A 20940-nucleotide genomic window follows, 5' to 3' on the forward strand; every position below is an offset into this window, starting at 1 on the left:
TTGATCCTTTCTCCCATTTGCAACTAGTCACAGGGCATATTATTATTATTATTATTATTATTATTATTATTATTATTAGTTTACCGCCCTTCATCTGAAGATCAGAGGGTGGTTCACAACATAAAATGCAAAATACATAATGAAACAAAAGCAAAACAAACCAATACCCCCCTCCCACAGGCACATTTGGAAGGCCATAGAATGTTAATCAGCCAAACATTTATCTGGTTGGAGAGAAATGTTTTCGCTTGGTGCCTAAAGATATGTAATGAAGGCAAACGGGGAGCCACTGCGTAAAAGGCCAGTTCCTTTGCTTCCACCCTTGTGATTCCTCTTGTGGGGGAGGCACCCAAAGAAGGGCCTCAGGTGATCATCACAAGAAGAGGTGGTCTTTGAGGTACTGCAGTCCTGGCCCCATTTGTGGTTTTTTTGGGTGGGGGTCAGCTTTTAGGGCACCCTAAAAAGCAAACCAACATCAACCATGTTAAAAAATGTAGATATCTGTCCAGATGCAATACCCAGATACACAAACAGCCTCTTTTACAAGTTCAGGGTCTCAGAGTTCTGTGGGTGTGGTTTTTACATTCAAATAAGTTTCTAGCTCTCACGATGAGTAAATAAATCAATCTTAGTCACGTGTTTGCCTTGTGCATACCGCAGCTTCATAATGTCTTGCTAAGGGTTTCACAGGGAATTCTTGCTATCAGTGGCTGTCAGTCATGGTGGCAATGTATAGTGTTCCTAGGATCAGATGCTGGGTGCCTTTTGGCGAGGGCTTCTCTGCTCTTCTTAAATCTTCTGCTGGTCCTCAGCGCAGACACTACCACACCCATCCTGATCTCCACAAATTGCAGAAACGAAACCATGAAGACTCTTGTTGCACCTTTCTTGAATTTCAGGCATACCCCTGATCAGCTATGCAATGAAACTTTCGCTCTGGGATTCTCTCCCTCCACACACAAACACACCCCTGGCAATCAAATTGGAGGACAGCCCATCCTACAACCCCTAGCCTAGAGCTGGCGATGAAATCTATATATAAAAATTGGATGCTGTTATTAAAAGCCTTAGCTATTTCCTCTCTCTGTAAATGTAGACCATAATAACAATAAACCCCATGCTCACCCCCAAAATTGGTTTCTCCACCCCCTGCCAATTTCTTGATTTTTTTAATGCAAGTGGTTGTGCTATGCAGCCTCAAGTGGAATTGTTTTGATGCGTAAAGGCCAAGGAAACACATTACTTCAAATATCCCCTATGAATAAACACCCACCCCACATTCCCACCACTAGGAATGGGGTGTGGGGTTGATTGGGGTGGGTGCTAGTCCCACCCCAGAACATCCTGAACTATGGCGAAACCCGCGTTGCCACAGTAACCTTCTCCCCCTGAGGCAGATGCTGTTTCCATGGCATTGCCGTGGTTACTGTAGTCAGCAGCGGACAGTGGAGGTGGAGGAATCATTCTTTGGGTGGTGGGGAGAGAGGAAAAGAGAATGAAAGAGGATGGGGGTGGGAGAGAGAGGTTGGGTGCTTCTTGGGCATTTTAACACTCCTGGTTTGGGGGGTCAAAAATACCCTTTTCAGAGCCAGGAGGTAAGCCAGTCTCCTCCTAGAAGCACACTGCCCTCTAATGCCACAATTTGAAATGGTGATTTGTGGATTTTGGATCTCTTTTCACCAGATATCTGGTGACCTCGGTTTCACCCCAGCTCATCCAGCTAGCTGTCCTTAAATGCACAATTGTAGCCCCTACATTTTCTGCTGTTATCTATGCATTAAAATATACGGACATGAGACAGTGAGGGTGGAAAGTGTGTTTGTGTGTGTGGTGTTTGTGGAACTCAATTTTTCAGTCTAATTCAAAGTGGATTTGGTTATCCATACAGAAAATGTTCGGGTGCTGCTTGGCTTATTTGGGGTTTTCATATGCTAGCAGGGTGGAAGGAGTTTAAAGGGATTTTTAAAAATTCACAGCAAGCTATTCTAGCTGAGAACAATCATGCAAGTTTTTCATGTCTGCCAGCAAAACCCATTCTCCTTCCCTAAGCCGCACTGAAATGACCCAGGAGTTTTGCCAAACCACAGTGGTGTGGAAGAAAGAGCACAAATTTAGGGGCAGGGGAAGAAGGTTCATCTTTCAGCTTAAAACCTTCGGCGATAACAGCCATCTTTGGGGTGTGGTTTCAAAGTCTCACCAAGGGCTTCTGCTGTCTGCAAGCCAAGCAAAAGGCAGTTTGAGGGTTTTGGGAGCTTCGGCCTCGACCCCCAATTTGCTACCTACAGCCTCTCCTACCTGTGTGAAATAGCCCCACAACCACAATTAGGAACCATATTGCTTTGGAGACAGTTGTCCATATCATTCTATTCTTTTCTGTCTGTTTCTCTTCCTAGGCCAACTCCCCACCGGTAATTGTCAACACAGATACCTTAGAAGCACCAGCTTATGTGAGTTACTGGATGAATTCTTCCTTTTCTTCCCCCCTCCCCACAACCTTTCACACTTTTAACATATTCCAGAACACCCCCCCCCCCATTTTGTTTGCTCCCCCCCAATGCTGCATTAACACAATTCCTCTCTGTCCCCTCTCTTTCAGGTAAATGGAACGGAAGGAGAAATGGAATACGAAGAAATAACTCTAGAGCGGGTAATTGTTATAGACATCGTTGATTCCGGGTGGGTGGGGATTTTTTACTTAGCCCAGGGAACCTAGACGGTCAGTTTTTCCAGGAAGGATTTGATCCCTTAACGACAAATCCACAGTTACAGTTGATTGGGAGGTCTTGTGCAACAAACCTGCTCCTCCCCTCCCCCCCTCAAGATCAGACTTTTTTGCAATTAATGGAAGTGATGGGGAAAAGCACCGGAAAGTGTGGGTGATGCTTGCTTTGATGCAGCGTCATCTAACCTCCCTCAAAGAAATTGGAGTGACTGCTCATTAAATAACCAGCATCATCTAAGGTGCATTCAAATGTGGGGAATATTGTGTTAGTTTTCCTGATTATAATGCTAGTGCTAACGTCCTGTTTTCTAATGTTCCGTTTTATGCTGCAGTACCTGTTGTGTTATGGGACTTTGGCTTTTTGACCAATGTACCGACATGCCGCGCTAAATTTCATTCACACCAAGGAACGTCATTAGGCAACATCGCTGCTCCCCCACTCTTTCTGCACATGTCTGCTTCTCTCCTCCCCATGATTACCCCATGAAAACAGCAGGAAAGAACCATATGCCAGTGTACCTACCATATGCCACCCCAAATTTCACTACTTTACTCCCGCCACTTTCTGGGTTAAGTGGGCTGCAAACTGTGGGTTTTTTTTCCCCTGGAATCAGATAACATGGAAATGAGCATTAAATGTGGAATTATATTCTATCGGTTTTCTAGAAATGGCTCTTATGTTATGTGGAACCTCAAATATAATGCAGGAATTAACACATAAAGAAACATCAGGGAAATTGAATAGCCTATGTGATTGCAGCCTTAATCAGGATGAATGAACAATAAACAGGTTATTTGGAAGAGTATGTATTTTTTAAAAATGGGGGTCCCAAGCCTTTGTTCATGCTCTAATTAAATTCTGGCCTCTTCCTTTGGGTGGGGCATGACTTTTTCCTCCAGGGTAACTCCGGTTTGGGATTCAGCATCGCCGGTGGTACTGACAACCCCCATGTTGGCGATGACCCCAGCATCTTCATCACTAAGATCATCCCTGGTGGGGCAGCAGCACAAGATGGCCGGCTAAGGTACCAATGGCTTTGGGGGAAGCTTTTTTTGTAGGGAGGACGCTGACTGGGCTGGAGACAGTGAGTCTTTTTCTAAGGCACTTCCAGATGGCCGTTAGTCCCACGTGGGATTCATCTCAGCAATTTCAGGCTGCACGGTGAAAGTGGGCTAGTCCTCTTGTGCAACAAACTTGCTTTTCCCCAAAGAGCGGACTTATTGCGATAAGGAAAGTGAAGGAGAGATGCATTGGAAATTGTGGGGTAACACTTGCTCTGATGCAAATGAAAACGAATGCTCATTAAATAGCCCACATTGTCTATAAACTCCCCGCAAAAGCAAATCAGGATGAATACTCCATAAGCTGGTCATATGGGAGTTTGGGAAAGGGCTCAGAGGTCATAGTACATCTGCAAATGGTCCCAGTTTCAATCCCCTGGTATTGTAAATAAGTAATTAAATTTGTATACCACCCTTTATCTGTAGATCTCAGGGTGGCTCACAGCATAAATGGCATCTCCAAGGGGAGCAGGGAGAGAACGCATCCTGAAATCCTGGAGAGCCACTCTGTCAGTGTGAACAATACTGAATTAGATGGACCATTTGTCTGGTTCAATATAAGGCGGCTTTCTAGATTCCTAAGTTTTGAAGAAAGGGACATAGCTCAGGGATCGAGCATGCAGAAGGTCCCAGGTTCAGTCACCAATGGCATCTCCTGGTAGGGCTGGGAGAGACTTCTGCATGAAATTTTGTAGAGCCACTGTTGCGTTTCTGCATGGGGAATATTGATCTAGGTGGGCCACTGATCTGACTCAGTACAGGGTCATAGCATCCTATGTTCCTTCCAGTCAATACGAAGGTGTCTTCAGCCCCTTACGTGCCTGCAGGGGCTTTTGTTGGAACAGTTTCTTTGCCGTGTAGAAGGTTCTGAGGTTCAATCCTTGCCATCTCACTTTTCAAAAAAGAAAAGGGGATGAGGATCAACGAGCGAGTTTCAAGAGAGCTGGAGAAGTGGGCGGGTGAATCGTTTGTCTGGTTATCAATGAGACTTTTGTCCAGTACTTTTTACCCTAGGGCAGTGGCCCCACATGTTTCAGTAGCTCCCAGTATCCTGGTGCTAAACGTGTCTTTCTGATCTGGCCGTGACACAGGGTGAACGACAGCATCCTCTTCGTCAATGATGTGGACGTGCGGGAGGTAACGCACAGCACGGCTGTTGAGGCCCTGAAGGAGGCCGGCTCCATTGTGCGTCTGTATGTCATGCGCAGGAAGCCCCTGGCCGAGAAGGTCATGGAGATCAAGCTGATCAAAGGCCCCAAAGGTGAGGGAGCCTAGCTCTGCCTCCCCCCCCCCCCCGACAACTCCTTAAAGAGCACCCAACCCTTCAGGTGCATGAGAAGGGACTGCGGAAAGCTGTTTTGCAGAGGCTTTTCCCTTAGAAGCATCCTCCTTATTTCAGGGGAAGAGCCATAATCCTGAATCAATGATGGGCAATCTATTATTATTATTATTATTATTATTATTATTATTATTATTTTCTTTATTAATTTAAATTTCTATACCGCCTTTCATCTTAGGATCACAGGGCAGTTTACAATATAAAAACACAAAAATGCATAACTTAGTAACACCCAAAAACAATAAGCCGCCCGCTGCAGTTTTAAAGGCCATAGATTGTTTAATTAGCCAAAGGTCTGGGAGAAGAGGAACATTACATTAAGATATGTAACGAAGGTGCCGGGCGAGCCTCCCTGGGGAGACCATCCCACAAATGGGGAGCCACTACAGAAAAGATCCGTTCTTGTGTTGCCGCCCTCCAGACCTCTCATGGAGGAAACACACTAAGAATGTCCTCAGAGGATGATTACAGGGTCCAGGTTAGTTCATTTATTTATTTGTCAAATTTCTATACAGTGGTGCCCCGCAAGACGAACGCCTCGCAAGACGGAAAACCCGCTAGACGAAAGGGTTTTCCGTTTTGGAGGTGCTTCACAAAACGAATTTCCTATGGGCTTGCTTCGCAAGACGAAAATGTCTTGCGAGTTCCTGCGGGTTTTTTCCCCCTCCCCCCCTTTTTCTAAACTGCTAAGCCGCTTATCCGATAAGCCGCTAAAAGCCGCTAAGCCGCTAATAGCGCTAATCCGCTAAGCCGTCAATGGGCTTGCTTTGCAAGACGAAAAAACCGCAAGACGAAGAGACTCGCGGAACGGATTCTTTTCGTCTTGCGAGGCACCACTGTACCACCTTTGTGGGCTAAGCAGCACTTTATCCTGGTGGAAAGCAGTAGTAGGTGGGGCCAGACACACACACACACACACACACACAGCTATTTCCTGTGGAAACAGAGACCAATATTCAGTTGTATCCAATTCAAGTCCTACTTATAGTAGACCCATTGAGATTAATGAAACTAGTGTAGTCATGCTCATTAATTTCAGTGGGTCTGCTCTGAGTACAGCTAGCATTGGATACAACCCTAAATAACTTAATTCCAGTTTCACTTCCCATTTTCTCCATGGACTTTTAAAAGTTTGTTTAAAAACAAACACTCCTTATTTTTCCTGACTGTGCAAAAGGCAAAAAGAGCTTAGTAAACCACAGGAGCGTAATGCAAATAAAATCCATGCTCAGCTGAACTGCAAGCTCTGCTTTTCAGGTATTCAAAACTTCAAAATGGAATTGCATCCAAAATTGGATGTATGCGGTTGCAAAATGCATGGACATTGTTTGCATATCTGCAAGGAACACAAGTCTGGCAGGGGAATAAATTCTCTCACTTCATCCCCCTCTTGGGGATGAATTGCCACAAGTGAATGGACATATCTAGCTTCCCCCATTCTATGCAGCCCAGTGCCCTCCAGATATTTTGTACTACAACTCCCATCAGCCCCAGCCAGCTATGGGGGCTGGAGGAGGCTGCTCTAGGAAAACTGGATACAACCTACTATAGAGAATTCCACCTTGTCTCAATGACTGTCCCTTCGCACTATGGAGAATTATCATCTTTCTAAAAAGGCTCCTCCCATGGGGGAGTAAACCCCGCCCTCTTCAAAAGTCTCCGGCTCTGCTGGTGCCACTTTCTTCCTTACCTGTTAAATAATAATAATAATAATAATAATAATAATAATAATAATAATAATAATAATTTATTATTTATACCCCGCCCATCTGGCTGGGTTTCCCCAGCCACTCTGGGTGGCTTCCAACTGAATATTAAAAACAATACAGCATTAGACATTAAAAACTTCCCTAAAGAAGGCTGCCTTCAGTTGTCTTTTAAAAGTAAAATAGTTGTTTATTGCCTTGACATCTGAAGGGAGGGTGTTCCACAGGGCAGGCGCCACTACCGAGAAGGCCCTCTGCCTGGTTCCCTGTAACCTTACTTCTCGCAATGAGGGAACCGCCAGAAGGCCCTCGGCGCTGGATCTCAGTGTCCGGGCTGAACGATGGGGGTGGAGATGCTCCTTCAGGTATACAGGACCGAGGCCGTTTAGGGCTTTAAAGGTCAGCACCAACACTTTGAATTGTGCTCGGAAACGTACTGTTGATTTTCTTATTCTTTTATTCTTTCTCTTCCCACCTTCCTTCCTTCCCCACAGGTCTTGGCTTCAGCATTGCAGGTGGCGTTGGCAACCAGCACATCCCTGGCGACAATAGTATCTACGTCACCAAAATCATAGAGGGGGGTGCGGCCCACAAGGATGGGCGCCTGCAGATTGGGGACAAGATCCTGGCGGTAAGGATAGGTGGAGAAGGCCTGATGCCAGAGAGCAGCTGGGCCTGTTGGTCTGGTCCATACCCAGACTTCAGGGAAGGGAAGAAGGGGAGGGAAATCTGGGAGACCAGTGTTCAAATCCCCGCTCAGTCATAAAGCTTGCTGGGTGACCTTGGGCCAGTCACAGTCTCCTCTCAGCCTAATCTACCGCACAGGGTTCTCGTAAGGATAAAATGGAAAGAGGAGAGAACCATGTACACCACGTTGAGCTACTTGGAGGAAGGTGGGATTCAAATGGAATAAATAGCAAAAATAATTTAAATGGACTGAGTGGTTGCCTGGGTTTTTCCTGAGGGTAAACAGAAAAGGAGGGGGGTCTCCCAAGAACTCCAACCCCCAAAAGTGAAAAACACAACAGAGATGGCCTGTGGTTTTAAGTATTTAAGTGGGGTGCAGCCTTGGGGCTTGTCAAAAGGGGCCTAAAATATTAGACTGTTGAAAATGGTACACAATGCAAAACAAACTACCTCTCTGCACAAATCTGGGTAATTTGATTTGTTAGCCCTGGAAACCCACAGAATTCATTGAAGACCAAAACCTTGGTAAGCTGGATGGCCATATTGTGGCTCAGTCCTAGCTGTCCTGTGTCTTGGGTTTCTTTTGCCCTGTGAATGTTTGACTGCCCCAATTCCACATCTCGCAGAAATACTTAATTATCTTCTTGTAGTGTCTATTTTTATTTATTTTTACCAACCTAAGTAAAAAGGGCTTCTCTGCCTTATCCCATTGGAGTCATGAAGGTGTTATTTTTCCTTGGCCTAAACCTCAGCACAATACCCCACACTAGTAACTGGAGACTGGGTGTTGGGTCGGTAGGTTGATTTTTGGGAGAGGAGAGGTGCAGTGAATAAAGCAGCCTTTGCTAATCTGGTCCCTTCCAGATGTTCTGGACTGCAGCTCCCAGTCTGGGGCTGATGGGAGTTGTAGTCCAAAACATCTGGAGGGCACCAGTTTGGCAAAGGCTGGAGCAGACGCAAGGCATGTGATCAGCCAGACCTTGTGCAGGTTTGGAAGCAGAGAAGTTCCCCAGATCACTGAGCACCACTCCAGCCTGCAAATAGGAATCAGAGGACTGAAAGCCCCCCCTTCTTGAAATGCTACTTTTCTATAAGCAGGGATTATTGTTATATATGCTTTCCCATGCCCACACTTTGCCAGGTAAACAATGTGAGCCTTGAAGATGTTATGCACGAAGATGCCGTTGCAGCCCTGAAGAACACATATGATGTCGTGTACTTGAAGGTGGCCAAACCCACAAATGTTTACCTGAATGATTCTTACGCCCCGCCTGACATCACTTCCTGTGAGTGGTTTCCTGTTCTCCCTACTGTGTCTGTGTTTGGCTGTCTTGTGGAGAACTGGTTAAAAGGGAGTGTCAATTCAGATGCTGTCTGGGACACAACTGGATTTGATGGTGGAAGATTATCCTAAACCGAAGATGCTTGAAAAACTGTAGATTTTTGTGTTCCACACATTTCACATTTTTATTCACACATTTGCAGTTATAAATACTGCTGGATTTTGGGTGATTTAGAAAGTTAGCGAAGTGTTTAACGTACCATGTGGGACGTGATCTGTTGTTGTTCAGCCTGATTTAAGAGCATTTCTCAATGTTGTGTTCATAACTTTGGTTTCACTGCCTTCCACTGTGCTGTGCTGTTAAAGCTTTTATCTTTTTCTTTTTTCATGCATTCTGACAGCCTATTCCCAGCATCTCGACAATGAAATTGGTCACCAGAGCTACCTGGGCACAGACTATCCACAAGCCATGACCCCCACCTCCCCTCGGAGGTACTCCCCCATCCCTAAGGAGCTGATGGGTGAGGAGGATATACCCAGGTAAGCCGTGCCCTTTCTGGCTCCTCCCTCTGGGCATGGCTGTTCTGGTTTCCCATAGCACCACCAAGCAGCAGTTGCTGTTCGTGGTCCTGAAGAGCTTCTCTCTGTTGCCCAGTTTAAAGCTGCACCCTTCTTCCCCCATCACCTTGTGTGCATCTCATCCATCCTATATCCAGCTACTCAAGGCTGCCAGAGTTGTGAATATTTTGGCACAGGGTAGTAATGCAGCCAGATGCGGGTGGCGCTGTGGGTTAAACCACAGAGCCTAGGACTTGCCGATCAGAAGGTCGGCGGTTCGAATCCCCGCTATGGAGTGAGCTTCCATTGCTCGGTCCCTGCTCCTGCCAACCTAGCACTTCGAAAGCACCTCAAAGTGCAAATAGATAAATAGGTACCGCTCCGACGGGAAGGGAAACGGCGTTTCCGTATGCTGCTCTGGTTCACCAGAAGCGGCTTAGTCCTGCTGGCCATGTGACCCAGAAGCTGTACGCCGGCTCCCTTGACCAGTAAAGCGAGATGAGCGCTGCAACCCCAGAATTGTCCCCGACTGGACCTAATGGTCAGGGGTCCCTTTACCTTTACCTTACCTAGTAATGCAGCCAGCCCCCAACTTCCTCTTTCCTGTGGGGGTTGTGTAGGCCACAGTCCTGTTGGGCATTTGGAGTTGGTGGCTCGTTGCTGCCTGCCGCTGCATCCGCAGCCAGCAAGCTGCTTCCAGTTTCCCCCAATTACTCTCCTTCCTTCTGCAGGGAACCGCGTCGCATTGTCATTCACCGTGGCTCAACAGGGCTGGGCTTCAACATTGTTGGGGGTGAAGATGGCGAGGGAATCTTCATCTCTTTCATCCTGGCTGGGGGGCCGGCCGACCTCAGTGGGGAGCTCCGGAAAGGGGACCAGATCCTCTCGGTAAGAACCGTTCCTTATCCCTGCATTGGCAGGTGCCTGGTTGGAAGAGGCAATTGGCCGGTACCCTATGATTAAACCTAAATGATGCCCACCTCCCTTCATAAGAATTAAGATTAGCCCTGCTGGATCAGATCAAAGGCCCATCTAGTCCAGTTTCCCATAATGGACAATCGGGTGCCCCAAAGTGAAGTCCATAACCAGGCCATGAGCGCAGTTCCCATCCCCTTCTCACAACCCCAAGCAAACGGTTATTCAGAGACCAGCTCCCTCTTATCCTGGATGCAGCACATTGCCACCCTGGTTAGTAGCTGTTGATAGAATCAGAGATCTGTAGAGTTGGAAGGGACCACGAGGCGGTGAAGGTCCTCTGTGAGTGCCTGGAGGCAGTTGGAGGATGGATGGCGGCTAATGGATTGAGGTGGAATCCTGACAAGACAGAAGTACTGTTTTGGGGGGACAGGGGGCGGGCTGGTGTGGAGGACTCCCTGGTCCTGAATGGGGCAACTGTGCTCCTGAAGGACCAGGTGCGCAGCCTGGGAGTCATTTTGGACTCACAGCTGTCCATGGAGGCGCAGGTCAATTCTGTATCCAGGGCAGCTGTCTACCAACTCCACCTGGTACGCAGGCTGAGACCCTATCTGCCTGCGGACTGTCTCGCCAGAGTGGTGCATGCTCTGGTTATCTCCCGCTTGGACTACTGCAATGCGCTCTACGTGGGGCTACCTTTGAAGGTGACTCGGAAACTACAACTAATCCAGAATGCGACAGCCAGACTGGTGACTGGGAGCAGCCGCCGAGACCACATAACACCGGTCTTGAAATACCTACATTGGCTCCCAGTACGTTTCCGAGCACAATTCAAAGTGCTGGTGTTGACCTTTAAAGCCCTAAACGGCCTCGGCCCAGTATACCTGAAGGAGCGTCTCCACCCCCATCGTTCTGCCCGGACACTGAGGTCCAGCGTCGAGGGCCTTCTGGCGGTTCCCTCATTGCGAGAAGCAAAGCTACAGGGAACCAGGCAGAGGGCCTTCTCGGTGGTGGCGCCCGCCCTGTGGAACGCCCTCCCATCAGATGTCAAAGTGATAAATAACTACCTGATATTCAGAAGACATCTTAAGGCAGCCCTGTTCAGGGAAGTTTTTAATCTGTGATATTTTAGTGTATTTTTGGTTTTTATGGAAGCCGCCCAGAGTGGCTGGGGAGGCCCAGCCAGATGGGCGGGGTACAAATAATATATTATTATTATTATTATTATTATTATTATTATTATTATTATAGTCCAACCTCCTATAATGCAGGAATATTTTGCTCTTCATGGGGCTCTAACCCACAACCCTGAGGTTAAGAGTCTCATCCTCTGCCAACTGAGCTATCCCAGGGTTTTCTTCCTCCATGAATTTGTCTTCTAAAGCAATCTCTACATCTTTTGGTAGTAAAAGCCAGAATTTTAACTCTGTGCTGTATGGAGACATCTTTCCTTTTGTCTGTCTTGAATCTTCCCACATTCAACTTTGTTTTATGATCCTGCTGAGTTCCTGTATTACAAAAGGGGAAATTTTCTCTCTATCCACTTTGGTCCCCTTTGGACATCCTTTTTATTCTGCATTCATGATTATTTGTGCTCATGATTGTATTGGGGTGATTTTTATACTCGATCCCACTTTCAGCATGGTATGTTCCTACAAATGTTTTGGCGTGGACATGCTGCTTTCTTTCTAATTAGTTCATGTTCCATAACTTCCTCCTGAAATTCTGTAAATTTTTATACCACAAATGTTCTGGTTTATTTTTTTGTCCCATGTTTGGTCATGTTCACGCTATACATTGAAAGCACCATGATACCACAGTGATAGCGCCCCCCAAAGAATCGTGGGAGCTGTAGTTTGTTAAGGGTGCTGAGAGTTGTTAAGAGGCCCCTATACCCCTTGCAAAACTACAATTCCCAGAGTTGTGGTAGTTAAAGCACTCTAGCGTTAAAGCACTCCAGATGGCAGTAATAAAGTGGAATGATGTGTTGGTAGCCTGCTATAAATCCACTGCTAATGCTCTATTATTACAGCCATGACTTGTTGCAGGACCACCCCCGCCCCCTGCAAAAAGCCACCACAGCCTGAAGGGACATCTTTCCCACACTCTGAATAATGTTATATACCTCTATTATGTTCCCTCCTTTACTTTCCTCTTTTTCTAAGGCAAATAGCCTCGGATGTTGGCCCAGCCTCTTGATCATTTTGGGTGCTTTTTCCTTCCCAGGTCAACGGTGTGGACCTCAGGAACGCCACACACGAACAAGCAGCCATTGCTCTGAAAAACGCCGGCCAGACGGTCACCATCATTGCTCAGTACAAACCGGATGGTGAGTTCTGTTCTGCAGAAGCCCCTCCTGAGTGGGAAGAGATTTGTGTGTGTGTGTGAACTGCCTGGGAAATGGTCCTGTTGCTGCCAAGTGGGGTGGGGCAGTGGTGACTGCTATCCAAGGAGCAATGTAAGGAGTGATGGAGATGTCCTAGGGGAGAATCCTCAGCATTTTCACCTTCAGGGATGAATGAATGGAGAGATTGCAAGATTGCAAGGAAAGGTGGTCAAGGAACCACATGAGAAAAGATTGGTGCTTGTTGATGGGAAAATGGAAAGACAGAAGGGTGGGAAGTTGGGTTGGTTGGTTGCAGGCAGGCTCATGTAGGGCAAGGCCATGTGTGACAAAGGGAGGGGGCAGTCTGTAGGTACCGTATTTTTTGCTCTATAGGACGCACTTCCCCCCTCTAAAAATAAAGGGGAAATGTGTGTGCGTCCTATGGAGCGAATGCAGGGGGGAGGCAGGCAGGAAAAGCCCCCAAAAGCCACACACAAGCTCCACGCGGCTCTTGCAGACTTTTCTGCGGCCAGTCAGTCCCTTCTCCCTCCTCGTAGAAAAGCCCACAGGAGCCGCGCACTCCTTAAAGGGTGTGCGGCTCCTGTGGGCTTTTGCAGGAGGTGGGGGTATTGCCATAGCCGCGCGCAGCCTCTCCCTGCCAAAGAAGTTGTACGGGGCTAAAGAAGCTATAGCCCTGTTCAGCCTCTCCCGGCTGGAGAGGTTGCGCGTGGCTATGGCAGAAGCCAAGACAGCGAGCGGGATGCATCCTGCTCACTGCCTTCGCTTCTTTGCTCTTTAGGGCTGGGGGCAGTGCTTCCCCTCACTGCCAGCCCCACAAGCTCGGGGAGCAGCGGAAGGCTGCGTGCCTTTCTGCTGCTCCCCCACCTGCTCTTTGAGGCTGCATGGCCCAGGTGAGCCCAATATTGTTGAGGTGAGAGGGAAACTGTGCAATGGGGTCTGTCCAGTGGTTTGTGGGGGGCTGGGGCCACATTCACACTGTGCATTTAAAGCGGTATCATGCCACTTTTAAGTTGTCATGGCTTCCCTCACCCCCCAAAGAATTCTGGGAGCTGTAGTTTGTTATGGGTGGTAAAAGGTGTTGGGAAACCTCTTTTTCCCTCACAAGGCTGCCTTGGGAAGAGGGATAGATTGTAAAACCCCTCTGGCAACTGTAGCTCTTTGAGGGGAATGGGTGGGGTGTCTCCTAACCATTTTTAGCGCCCATAACAAATCACAGCTGCCAGAATTCTTTGGGAGAAGCAATGATTGCTTAAAGAGGTATCATAGTGCTTTAAATTGATGGTTTGATCTGTGGAGACTGGTGGAAGTTTTGGTAGACTGGGTTGTGGAGCTGGGTGGGCATGTGGGCAGCTGTGTAGCCGAATGAACTAGATGATTCTGTGAGGGAAGTTGAATCATACTGACCCTGACCCTTTCTGTAACCACCCACTGCAGAGTACAGCCGCTTTGAGGCCAAGATCCACGACCTCCGGGAGCAGCTGATGAACAGCAGTTTGGGCTCAGGGACAGCATCGCTGCGGAGCAACCCCAAGAGGGGTTTCTACATCCGGTGAGATCGCAGCTGCCTTCTCCTCAATAGCTTGGCCATCCCCCGCCCCCTGTTCCTGAATTACTAGTAGATTTTAGCATCTGAGCACCACTGGAATCCATAATACTGCGGGTCCCTTTGAGTTTGATCTATGGGGGCCGGGTTCAAAAGCCATTTTCTTCCTTGGGCTCACTTTCTCCCACCTGTAAAATGGGAGCATGTCAGGGTTGTCTTACGGCTGGAAAAGAATGATAAAGGGCTCTGTTCAGCTAGAGTTCCATATAAGCAATTATGAATTATGAGAACCTCTTTCCTTTGAAACAGAGAGACATTTTAACCAAAACCATCCCTTTTATGTTGTTTCTGAGTCTGAAACCTATAACTAGACTTAGTGTCTCTTTATGTCCAGGGTTGGAAAATACTATAGCCCTGCTGATGTTGCTGGACTACAACTCCCATCTTTCCTGACCCTGGTCTGTGCTGATGGGAGTTGGAGTCTTCCAACAACTTCTGAGTGACCACAGATTAGCCCTCCATAAAGTAAGTACAGTGGTACCTTGGGTTAAGTACTTAATTCGTTCCGGAGGTCTTTTCTTAACCTGAAACTGTACTTAACCAGAAGCACCACTTTAGCTAATGGGACCTCCCGCTGCCGCTGCGCTGCCGGAGCACTATTTCTGTTCTTATCCTGAAGCAAAGTTCTTAACCCCCGAGGTACTATTTCTGGGTTAGCAGAGTCTGTAACCTGAAGTGTATGTAACCTGAAGCATATGTAACCCAAGGTACCACTGTACTGCAAATATCCCCAGGCCACCCAAGCAATTCTGTCAGTGCAGAAAATGTTCCCTTTCAGAATTTACATACCGTGTTCCCTCTGGATCAGCTGTTGCCCACCCTTTTGGACTAGTGGGCACATTTCAAATTTTGGGAGAGTGCTGGGGCTGCCAATCACAAAGTGGCTTGCAGGAGGTATGACATAACACAAAATGGCTGCCATTGAGAACGTGGCATAATGCAGAATTAGAGAGACAACAACCACCCCAGACAACCTTATGCAGAAAGTCAGCTCTGTCCTGATTGTGGACACTTAAAACAATACAATACCTCTTTAAACCCTCATGGTTTGCCCCAAAGCATCCTGGGAAGTGCGGTTTGTTAAAGGTGGTGAGGGATGTAAGGAGACCCCCATTCTCCTCCAATAGCAGCAGTTCCCAGAGTTCCCCATGAAGAGAGATTGACTGTTAAACCACTATGAATCTGAAGAGGGGGGTAGGTGGGAAATCTCCTAACAATTCTCACCAACCTCAAAGAACCAAAGCGCTCATAATTTGTCAGGGTCTGCCATGACTGTTTAAATTAGCTTCAGACTGCATTAATAATAATAATAATAATAATAATAATAATAATAATAATAATAATTTATTATTTATAACCCGCCCATCTGGCTGAGTCTCCCCAGCCACTCTGAGCGGCTCCCAATCATCTCCCAATCACATGTTAAAAACAATACAGCATTAAATATTAAAAACTTCCCTAAACAGGGCTGCCTTCAGATGTCTTTTAAAAATAGGATAACTGCTTACAGTGGTGCACCGCAAGACGAACGCCTCGCAAGACGGAAAACCCGCTAGACAAAAGCGTTTTCCGTTTTGGAGGCGCTTCGCAAAACGAATTTCCCTATGGGCTTGCTTCGCAAGACGAAAATGTCTTGTGAGTTCCTGCGGGGTTTTCCCCCTTTTTTCCCCCTTTTCCTAAGCCGCTAAGCCGCCTATCAGCTGATCCGCTGATAAGCCGCTTAACAGCTGATCGTTAAAAGCCGCTAAACCGCTAATAGCGCTAATCCGCTAAGCTGTCAATGGGCTTCCTTCGCAAAACGAAAAAACCGCTATACGAAGAGCCTCACGGAACGGATTAATATCGTCTTGCGAGGCACTACTGTATTTCCTTGACTCCTGATGGGAGGGCGTTCCACAGGGCGGATGCCACTACCGAGAAGGCCCTCTGTCTGGTTCCCTGTATCCTCACTTCTCATAATGAGGGAACCGCCAGAAGGCCCTCGGCGCATGGTGTAAATGTGACCCCAGCCCAGAAGGCTCTGGCTGCACCTGCTGTTGGGTCTCCCTGCCTTCTGCCCCACCATTTCCAATGGGCACCATCTCCCACTGCTCCTGTGTTCACCCCCGGCCAACCTCCTCTCCCTCCCAACTCCCAGGGCGCTCTTTGACTATGATAAGACCAAGGACTGCGGTTTCCTGAGCCAAGCGCTGAGCTTCCACTTTGGCGACGTCCTGCACGTGATTGACGCTTCCGACGAGGAGTGGTGGCAGGCGCGGCGCGTACATCCAGATGGCGACAGCGATGAGATTGGCTTCATCCCCAGCAAAAGGCGGTATGTGTGAAGGGGTCTTGGCAGTTGGGGGTGGGATCAGAGGGAAGCTGTTTGTGTCAGTGCCCTAAGCCTCCGCCCTCTGTTTGTGTCTCTCTTTCTCTCGCAGGGTCGAGCGACGGGAATGGACACGGCTAAAAGCAAAGGTAACTCATGCTCCATCCCTCTCTTGTTGGTGGAAGCTGAAAAAAAGGCACTCTTGTGTGCGTGTGTGAAAGAGAGAGAACTTCATCCTGATGAAAAAGGTTCCCACTTGCACCGCAATGTGCAAGTATGCTTCGTCTTCTCACACACGCAACGGGCGCCATTTCAACACAAGGCAGATCCCCACATGCAGGGAACTGGACCTGCCGATCAACTCACTTGTCTCCATCCCTAGCCTCTAGGCCAGCCTTCCACAATTTCTCACCCTCCGCCATGGGCATAGCCAGGATTTTTGTTAGAGGGGGAGTAGAACCTCAGATTTGTATTGATTTGTATTGATTTAGGAGGGGCAGCTACCCCCCTGCCCCCCTTGGCTACGCCCATGCCTTCCACATATTTTGGACTACAGTGGTACCTCGGGTTAAGTACTTAATTCGTTCCGGAGGTCCGTTCTTGACCTGAAACTGTTCTTAACCTGAAGCACCACTTTAGCTAATGGGGCCTCCCGCTGCTGCCGCGCCGCCGGAGCACAATTTCTGTTCTCATCCTGAAGCAAAGTTCTTAACCTGAAGCACTATTTCTGGGTTAGCGGAGTCTGTAACCTGAAGCGTATTTAACCTGAGGTACCACTGTACAGCTCCCATTTTAGCTCCACCATCCTACAGTTTGCTGGCTGTTCAGGATGGGAATTGTAATCTAAAACAGCTGGAAGGTACCAGGTTAGAGAAGACTGGCCTAACCAATTTCCCTTCCCCTCCCACTGTTGTACCCAAATGACTGGCATTCAGAAGAGTGGTGTGTGTTTTGCCTGGAGAAGAGTGGATTAGGAGGCGTCATGATGACCACACGTTTGAGGGGCACATCTTGGAAGGATCATAGCTCAGGAGTGGAGAATCTGCTTTGCCTGCAAAAGGTGCCAGGTTCAGGCCCCGATAGCATCTCCAGGAAGGGCCTGAGAATGCCCTTGGCCTGAAATGCTGGAGAGCCTCTCCCAGTCCGTGCGGACAATGCTGAGCTAGATTGACCAGCGGTCAGATTCAATAGAAATCTTTTTTCCACACATCTTTTTCTATGGCTCCAGATTGTAGGACCTGAATCAGCCTCTTAGGAAGGGGATTTTGGCTAAACATTAGGCAGAACTTCCTGGCTATATGACTGGTTTGACAGTGAAACAGACTGCCTCACAAGGTGGCAGAGTCTGCTTTGTGAAGAAGTTCTCAAAGAGAGGCTTGAGTAGAGAGGTTGGAGTAGATGATCGTTGAGGCCGCTCCCAGCTCTGGGCTCCTGCAGGAAGCACGTTTCCTCCATCAACTGGTTTAATCCAGTTTTCAAGCGGCGCGAACGACAATGGCGGTCCTTCTCGCGCTGTGAGAAGGAAGCTCTCCAGAATCGGGTCATCCGCTACGGCAAAGCGGAGACCCGTGCTGGAAAACCCCAGGCAGCAAGAGCCTGGGGACGTGGGACTCGGCGGGTGCCAAGAGCGACCCTGGAAACGTTGAAGAGACCCCGTAAGGAGCCTCGGATCGTGGAGGGGGTCGCGGCGCTGTGAGTCGATCGCTACTCTGGAGAGTGAAGCCGCGCAGCTGCTGTCGGTGAGCGCTGACCTTTCTTCCTTAAAATACTGGGAACCGAAAAGCAACAACCCGTGAGTAAGAAGGGATTTTTTACGATTGGAGTCTAAATTATTGGAAATTCTGCTGAAAGCGGAGAGACGTTAAAAGGAAGTCCGTCTTCCGCTGCTATTTAAACTTCAAAGCAAAAGAGCTGGAGGCGTGGAGCCATTGAAGAGGCTTTTAAGTTATTTTGATCTGAGCATTTTCTGAAGCTGTTTCTGGGCAAAGTAAGGATCTAATTTATTTATTGGACTTATTCTTTTAAGTGGACTGTGTCAATCTTCTTTTTTGGGAATTACAAAATCTTAACTGAGAAGCCCAGGCAATAGGGCTGCCTGAACAGTAGAACTGTCAGCTTGCAGACTTGGCTATTGTGTATTTGGATTTGCAACAATCTGAGCTTATTTGGACTTGTTACTTTGGACTTGCTATTTTGAAACACCAGTTGGCACTTGTCAGAAACAATGTTATGCTTTTAACACCAACTCTGCTAAACATTAGCTATTGAAGGTCTGTGGACATTAAACTGGACTTAATTGATTTTATTTGAATGGACTTCTTCCCTCAAAACATTCTAAGCTCCCTCTAGAGGAATTTGGATTTACAGCAGTGACACTATTTTACTTTCTCTTTCCTTTCCTCCTATTTGACTGTTTGCTCTTGGGCTGTTACATTCTCATGGGAACAACTCAGTTTGACCTTAGCTCCCAGATAAAATTGGAATGAGTGGCACAAGAAAAAGAAGGGCAAGAACTAGACAAACAACTTTAACCTCAGCCTTACAGACACGTAGATCATCTGTACCTACTCTGCCGTCAGCGGGGGAAGAAGAAATTGTGTCTACTCTGCCGTTGGCAGGGGAAGAAGAAACTGAGCAGTTACAGTTGGAAGATATGGCCTCAGGAACAACTGCTTCAATTTTAGAGAAAATTTATGAAAAATTGGAGTCTCTGGATAAAAAAGTAGAATCTCTGGATAAGAAAGCAGATGAACAAACAGCTAAAATAGACCAAAATACAGCTAGTCTAAATAAAATAACTGGACAGGTGGCACAGAACGTACAAGCAATTGGGCAGTTAACTGAGGCCACTGTAGAGAATCGTAAATTGGCTGAGGCCACTAGCCAAAAGGTCGAAAATTTAGAACAAGAGGTAAAACCATTCTATAAACAAGTTGGAGAGCAACAGATGTATTTGTCTATGATAGAATTGCGGAATCGGGAAAACAATTTAAGGTTAAGGTCAATACCAGAAGTTGAAGAAGGAAACCTAGCTGAGTTCCTGACCAAAGAATTTTCCAAGTTCTGGCCTATCCAGGAAGAAAAGGATTTTAAAATTGTGTCGGCTTTCAGACTTGGAAAATTTGCAAAGAAGGATAAGCCCAGAGACTGTTTGATAACTTTGAGATCGAAGGAGGAAAGGGACAAGATATTGGGCCAACACTACGAAAAGTCATTGGACATTTTGGATAAAAGAGCTGAAATTTATAAAGACATCCCGAAACAACTGCTGGACCTTAGATCCGCCTATCTTGAATTGACCAGATTGTTAAGAAGCAACTCAATCATCTTTAGGTGGGAATTTCCTCAGGGATTATCCTTTACCTTCAGAGGGAAGAAAGTCAAAATTAAAACAATTGAAGACAGAGATAAATTCTTGACTGCCTACGGAGAGGACCTTCAGAAAGGAATTGAAACACCATTTGGGCCTGGAGCATCTGCTGTACTTCTACCCTTGGAACCTGGAGACTCAGAGAAAAAGATACCACCCCTAGAGAAATAACAGAATTGTTTAGGATGTCTCTGCAACTGTTGAGTTGGAATATTAATGGGTGCAATTCCCCGGAAAAAAGGAGGAAACTATTTCATATATTGAAAAAAGAACAATTGGACATTATTTGTTTGCAAGAAACACATGTGACTAGGCTCCACAGAAAAGTGCTAATAAATAAAAGATTAGGCCAAGAATTTATTTCTTCGGATCGAGTTAAGAAAAGAGGAGTGGTGATCTATGTAAAAGAGAGCCTGTCACCTAAATTTTTGTTCAAAGATGAGCAAGGAAGAATTTTGGCAATCGAGATACAATACCAAGGAGAGAAGTTTTTGATATTAGGAATTTACGCACCAAATGAGGGGAAATCGGAATTTTACAAGAAGTTGCATGAGAGCGTCCTGGACTATCTGGACTATGACAACATCATTATGATGGGAGATATGAACGGCGTGGTATCAACCAACATGGATAAGTCACATAATCAAAATGTTACAAAAGATGGCAGACTACCTAAGACCTTTTTTGAACTGACTGACAATATGGACTTGATTGACATCTGGAGGACAAAGAACCCCTTGGGAAGAGAAGGAACATTCTTTTCTGAAGCCCAACTGACATGGACGAGAATTGACCAAATATGGATATCTAGAGGTCTGGCACCTAAGACCAGAAAGGTGGAAATCTGCCCAAAGACCTGCTCCGACCATAATGCTGTAAAGATGGTTATGACACTACTACCAACCGGCTCCTTTAGATGGAAGATGAATGACAATTTGTTCAGAGATCAGGAGATAACCAAGAAGGCCCAAAAAGTCCTGAAGGATTATTTTGAGATAAATTTGAATACTACAGTGGAAAAAAGAATTATCTGGGACGCAA

At 46.9% G+C, this 20940-nt stretch overlaps 1 protein-coding gene across 18 annotated transcripts in view; it reads left to right on the forward strand.

Moving 5' to 3' along the window:
- Positions 1-20940, forward strand: part of DLG4 (discs large MAGUK scaffold protein 4) — a gene marked incomplete at its 5' end in the record, with an annotated part of 145924 nt that overhangs the window by 111408 nt on the left and 13576 nt on the right. For 11 of the 18 annotated variants that reach the window (XM_079951800.1, XM_079951802.1, XM_079951803.1 and 8 more), the window contains 12 exons: positions 2394-2447; positions 2597-2645; positions 3597-3747; positions 4876-5045; positions 7324-7460; positions 8658-8802; positions 9200-9338; positions 10088-10244; positions 12498-12600; positions 14053-14167; positions 16359-16535; positions 16642-16678. In XM_079951800.1, the coding sequence (XP_079807926.1) occupies positions 2394-2447; positions 2597-2645; positions 3597-3747; positions 4876-5045; positions 7324-7460; positions 8658-8802; positions 9200-9338; positions 10088-10244; positions 12498-12600; positions 14053-14167; positions 16359-16535; positions 16642-16678 (1434 nt within the window). Of the gene's footprint in view, positions 1-1509; positions 1596-2393; positions 2448-2596; positions 2648-3596; positions 3748-4875; positions 5046-7323; positions 7461-8657; positions 8803-9199; positions 9339-10087; positions 10245-12497; positions 12601-14052; positions 14168-16358; positions 16536-16641; positions 16679-20940 lie in introns of those variants that run through there. The other 7 variants (XM_079951796.1, XM_079951788.1, XM_079951792.1 and 4 more) reach the window with 3 other exon arrangements.

Source organism: Podarcis cretensis (genome assembly GCF_951804945.1).
Source record: "Podarcis cretensis genome assembly, chromosome: 13".
NCBI classification, from domain to species: domain Eukaryota; kingdom Metazoa; phylum Chordata; class Lepidosauria; order Squamata; family Lacertidae; genus Podarcis; species Podarcis cretensis.